Source organism: Salvia splendens, chromosome 1 (genome assembly GCF_004379255.2).
Source record: "Salvia splendens isolate huo1 chromosome 1, SspV2, whole genome shotgun sequence".
In the NCBI taxonomy this organism is placed as follows: domain Eukaryota; kingdom Viridiplantae; phylum Streptophyta; class Magnoliopsida; order Lamiales; family Lamiaceae; genus Salvia; species Salvia splendens.
Window position 1 is genome coordinate 3356562 of NC_056032.1, and position 5608 is coordinate 3362169.

At 40.1% G+C, this 5608-nt stretch overlaps 1 protein-coding gene across 1 annotated transcript; it reads right to left on the reverse strand.

Annotated features, from left to right (window-relative positions):
* Positions 1-1198: 1198 nt before the first annotated feature.
* Positions 1199-3879, reverse strand: LOC121794080. Its single transcript, XM_042192085.1, has 7 exons — positions 3646-3879; positions 3450-3567; positions 3151-3239; positions 3018-3064; positions 2823-2911; positions 2054-2187; positions 1199-1973 (listed from the first exon to the last, which is right to left on the reverse strand). The coding sequence occupies exons 1-7, from the start codon at positions 3745-3747 to the stop codon at positions 1293-1295; spliced, it is 1260 nt and encodes a 419-aa protein (XP_042048019.1). The 5' UTR covers positions 3748-3879; the 3' UTR covers positions 1199-1292.
* Between the last annotated feature and the right edge of the window lie 1729 nt (positions 3880-5608).

Below are 5608 nucleotides of genomic sequence, written 5' to 3' on the forward strand. Positions count from 1 at the left end.
TAAAGAAACACAAATTACCAGAAGCAGTTTTGTCCATATCAAATTAACCACAAACTAAAATACAAACCAATATCTCACAGCAGTGGAGAAAATACACAAGATATAATCACTAAAAGTGCCTTGATTGGTTAAGGACAAATATATAAGTTAGTATAAAACTGCATTTTCTCTAATGTGTGCAAGTGTGTGTATTCTAGTGTGCTTTTCAAATTTTTGTGTGTAACAATTTCAGTTCCCTATATGGTTTATACTTTATAATAATATGAAAATATTAATCTGTTGGATTTTGACTTTTGCTTACAAACAGCAAAAAAGACACATTTATTCCTACCAAATACCCTGCCATTGTCAAAACCAACAATTTTTATTAAAATATTAATCACCACCACATACTACAATAACAAGCTTACAAGAAGATGAGTTTCAAACTTAAGGTCAATTTTTTCGTTATTCAAACTATAATTAACTATAGTAATTATAGGTACTCCATGGATAGTGCATATACCATAATTTTATAGAAAAATCACCATTATTAATTTTCAAATGGAACAAGCACGAAAATAAGTTTTTTTTATATATAAAGTTTGGAGATGGTTTATATCATTATACATCATAATCATATAGTATAATTAAACACGTATGAAGGTTAATTTAATTGGTTCTAAAAATATAAAATCATACTACTACTATTTACAAACATTGGAACATTAATTTTTTTAAAGAAAATGGTGGTTCTTTTTTATCAATAATGTTAAGACAAGATAACAATTGATCTTGAGGTCGTCGGAATCAACATTTTGTTTCTTGCATTTTGTCCAAAAGAAAAAGGAAAAAAACAAAAAAACATGATATACGATGAAAATGAGGTATGGAAAAATATATTACAAATATCATTGATATCACAAACTCAACCCAATAGGCAAGTCCACGTCCAAAAAAATCACATTAGTAATAAATTAAACATAGAGAAAAAATAAATAAAGTGAAAACATTTATTTGTTCACCGTTTCGACCACGATTTCTTATTTCGACGCTGTCTTTTTTTCCCAATTGCTCAAATCAAGTGTAGCACTAGAGCGACATTAATATTTATTGCACGACATTTCACATCCCACATTGCACGCAGTCTTTTCTTGACACATTTTTTGACACGAAAATAGTGTACTATGCAATAACATTTCCTTTTGATCTTCCAAGATTTAGGTAAAACAATATTCAATAAATGAGGTAAGAGACCTTTTAGGGTTAATTGAAGATTCTAGTAGTATGTACTATTTTCCTTGATAGAGACTTCAAAACCTTTGCGACATTGAGATGTGTCGGTTGCGTCTGAGTTGAGGCGAAACGATCGAGATGAGGCCGCCAAGAGGGGGCCTCATCTTCGATCTGTAGATCATCTCATCGTAAGGTCTTCGGTAGAACTTTACGAACGGGGTGAACGAATCACGGGACTTCTCAACCCGGCTCGGTTGGGAGTCCCTTCGGAAGAACATGGCCGGGGATTTCAAGAACGAAGGGTTCGGAGTCCTCGGATGGCGGATCGTGGACGGGTCAAAGTCCAATTTCTGAGTCCTCTGTGGCATTGGCGTCGACGGGAACATGCCCTTCCTACCCACATCGAAGCTGCCGTGTGGCCCTCTCGCAACCGGTGATGCAAAGGAGTACGACCTAGCGTTGAGCGGTGAGATGGCTGGACCCGAGAATGCCACGGGGTGGTTCGCGGGGCCCACCTTGGACACAGACATGTCCCCAAAAGATAGGTACCAAGGCTTCAACGAGTCGAGATGGTGCGAGACAGTAAACGAGAACCGAGAGGAGGAGCACGAGCCGAGCTTGGCCGCGGTCGAGGGATCGAACCGGAGGGAGGCCGCGCGTGGGTAGCAACTCAAGTCGTTGAATTCGATCGATTCCTCAAAGTCGAGGGACGACACGATCGTGGTCGACGACGACAGCTCGACGAACGGCTTCACACCCTACATGACAATCACATTACAATCATTAACTACCATTTCACTATTAACAAAATTATCCACAAATTAATGATCACACATACCTTCCAAAGATAGGAAAACAGAGAAGGAGGATCAATAACAAATGCCTTGTGAAGGCGGCCAGGATATTGATCCCCAAGAATCTTTAATGTTGCTAGTAACATGTTCATAAAAGAAGAGGCTGACCTGAAAAAGCCTGTAATAATACACATTAGTCAACAAGAATATTAACAAACTCCCAAAAATCCAATAATCAATGTTACTAAAAATTTAAAGAAGGTCAAGAAAAATTCAAATCGCTGTTGGGCGATTGGATCATTCTGACATATAGGTAAAGAGAATAACATCACTTTTTACTAAAAAAATATTAAACTACCATAAATACCCCTATACACCCCAAGCGTGACCGTGACACCACAGGGGCACTCCAGGCAATTTCTGAAAAAGTTTCAGACATCATATGCCTGCTTTCCGACATAATATCAACTACTGCTAATATGATTTTAACATTAATTATAATAATTAGGCGTGACATGAGAAATTAAATCATGTTATTAATATTAACATAAAGTGTGTGTTAAAGGGTATTTTCAGAGTGATTTTGAAGTGGTTGTGGAATCCCCAGGCATATAGGAATATGCACATTCATTGCTGCTCCCAACTCTGGATAAAAGCTGTGTTTCTGATTTGGTATGACAGAGTATGTGTTGATAACTTTAAATACTTTCATTTTTCCACCAAATTAATTTTATTCTCAATCTATATATATATATATATATATACATACACATTCATATAATAAAAAAGAGTAGTAATAGGATCGAGACTTACTGGCATCAAAGAGGAGAACAAATTGGTCAACATTTTTTGCCATAGTTTGAATTGCAACTTCTAGTGTGAACACTAGCAACCTGGTAAACCTATATTCATAAAAAAAAAAAGAAAAAAAATTATTACTCCACTAATTAAGCATGAAAAAATCATTTAGGGGAAAATTAAAATCTAAGGTGTTGGTGATCAACTTACAGTTTTTGAGAATGGAATTTCTGGTAATCCTGCTTGATTCGAAACATCTGAAATTTGAGCAACATATACATTAAATCTGCATAAAGAAATTAATGCTAATATAACAAACGAAAAAAAAGAGAAAAGTAATTACCACAACAGGTCTTAATTCATCATCGTTGCCAGCAACATAAGCTACTCCCTCAGCGAGCTCAGCAGAGAACTCATCAGCCATCAAATTATCTACAAAAAAATCAAAATAAAATTACATTAAAATCAGTGATAATTTAAAATAAAAAATAATAGTAATAATTGGTGCTTATCCAATTTTTCGCTTTACTGCATGCTACAAACACACTTTCAAAATACAAAAAAAAAAGCAAGATTCTGAATTCAAACAAACAAAGAAAAAGAAAAAGAAAAAGAAAAAGGAGAGAGAGAAAAAAAAAAGACCAGTTCCAATGGAGTCTCTCCAAGCAAGACAAGCTCTAATCTGCTTAGCCGCTTTCTTCACATTATCTCCTTTCGCCTTCAAAAATCTCTCGACGCAAGCATTGTTGCAGAACTTCTCCTGCAAATTAAACACCAACATTGCCTCAATTTGTAGAGGAACACACAGTGGGAGGTGCGAGTGTGTGTGATTGCAAACCTGTTTGATGGTGAGTGGGGCTTGTTTCTTGAGAAGCTCAACCACGGATTGAACTCTCTGTTTCTCCCTCTGCGCTTGGCTGCTGCTGTCTTTCCTTCCCATGATTATCACTGTGTGTGTGTGTGTTTTTTATGTGGAATTATCAAGAAAACGCAGAGATACTACTCTTCTTCTTCACGCAACCATTTCAAACTCCCAACTGAAACATAGAATGTGTGGTTTTTACACCTAGTGAGTGTGAGAGATGTGAGAGCGATGGGAAAAAGAGCCCGTATTTATAGCCGTGTGACGGAAGCCGTTAAGTGTAACGGAATGCGTCGGATTTCCGGTTTTACCCCTCTAATTATTACCACACTCATTGTGTTTATGTTATGGCAAAAATCAGCACGCAACGGGTTTCCTACTTTTCCTTTTCTGTCCATTTTTTTGCTTTTTTCTTTTCCTTTTAATTTACTAATTTTAAATTTCATTCTACACAAACAAAATAACTCTCTCGGAATAAAGAAGTTTACTTTGAAAAGGTTGTTACTAAATTTGTTTCTATAGATAGGTATATGGCCATACCCTAGGAAATCTCAATTATTTAGTATCTTTTGATTTACCATATCTTTTCCATATCTTTGTTTCTTATTCAATAAATTAGGTTAGTAGTATTCTAGTATTAAAAATAGGAGATGATGTTATCATTTTAATCATTCAATAAATATAATATTTTGGCCAAATCTCTTGCATAATACGTTGAATCCTTAATCCCTACACCACTTGCTGCCCGACGGAATCTCACCGCGCACAGCCGGGACGTATATCTGATCTGCAGTCGCTGCCCGATGGGTTGGAACCCGCGCACAGCCACCCAGATTCTTCCTCCGCCACCCTCACGGGCGCCAGATTTATCTCTTCATAGTTGTTCTCCGTTCTACCGAACATTAGGGATTTAGGTCCTTAACAACTGTTGCTTTCATCGTGATCTCACCCTCCCACCATCTCGAACCGAAGCTACACCGCTGCCCGACGGAAACCATTCCGCACACAGCAACTGCCTTGGTTGTCGAGACCCGCCTATCCGCCGGACAATTCTACTTCTGCAACGCCCGACGGGAAGGATTCCAGCGTGCTGCATTGAAGTCAGACGATCATCATCCACCACAGCAACGCCTCAATCCATCAACATGTCATACGCATACGCCGACCACCACCATATGTCACGCAACTACACCGAAGTTGGGCGCCGTGCAAAATACCACCTAGATACACAACCGCCTCACCAAATGGAGTCGGTCCAGATCCGCCACCCCACCTGTTCGGATCCTCCCGGTAACCGATCACTCCCGGAATTCGATCCCTATGACCATCCACCGACGCGGCAGCCCTCTTGTTGGGAACCACCGCCTTACCGGGCATCGCAGGTATACTCGGATTATGATCAGCCACCGCCGCGTCCACCTAGTTGTTGGGATCCACCCAGACATCGAACCAATCGCCGCTGTCCACCACTGCCCGTGCGTCATTCTACCTGCGGGGAACAACCATCCTGTTTGGAACCGGACAAGTCACATCCCTATCAGCTTGATAGAAACCCGTACATGAGCCGCCAGCCCCGGCGCCACCATCTGCCATCATACCAGCCACCACCCAATCATCCTACCGACCCCCTGGATTGGCATCAGCCGTACCAACCCCGCCGCAGCTACCACCCGTCTGGAGAGCCACAGCAGTTCGACCAATCTCCGAGTCACCACACAACGATGCTGCCTGCAGCTGCGCGGACCCGATCCAGCTCTGTGCACCTGCCTCAAAAGTCCAGAAAGTTTAGGGATTCGAGGCAAAAGCGTGGTCTCCCCAATAATCCCGAACTCATGGTTCGATCACTCACTCCTATCCAACAAGCGGCCTTAGACGATTACAACGAGAAATTACGTATTTATAGGTTAGAGCAAGCTGCTTGCTCGCCCGTTTGAACGCG

Excerpts from the sequence above, each read along its gene's own strand:
- LOC121794080 (XM_042192085.1), bottom strand. The coding sequence starts at position 3,747 with ATGGGAAGGAAAGACAGCAGCAGCCAAGCGCAGAGGGAGAAACAGAGA. Across the intron at positions 3,568-3,645 it reads CCCCACTCACCATCAAACAG|GAGAAGTTCTGCAACAATGC; the intron begins GTTTGCAATCAC and ends TTTAATTTGCAG. Across the intron at positions 2,912-3,017 it reads AAATTCCATTCTCAAAAACT|GTTTACCAGGTTGCTAGTGT; the intron begins GTAAGTTGATCA and ends TTATGAATATAG.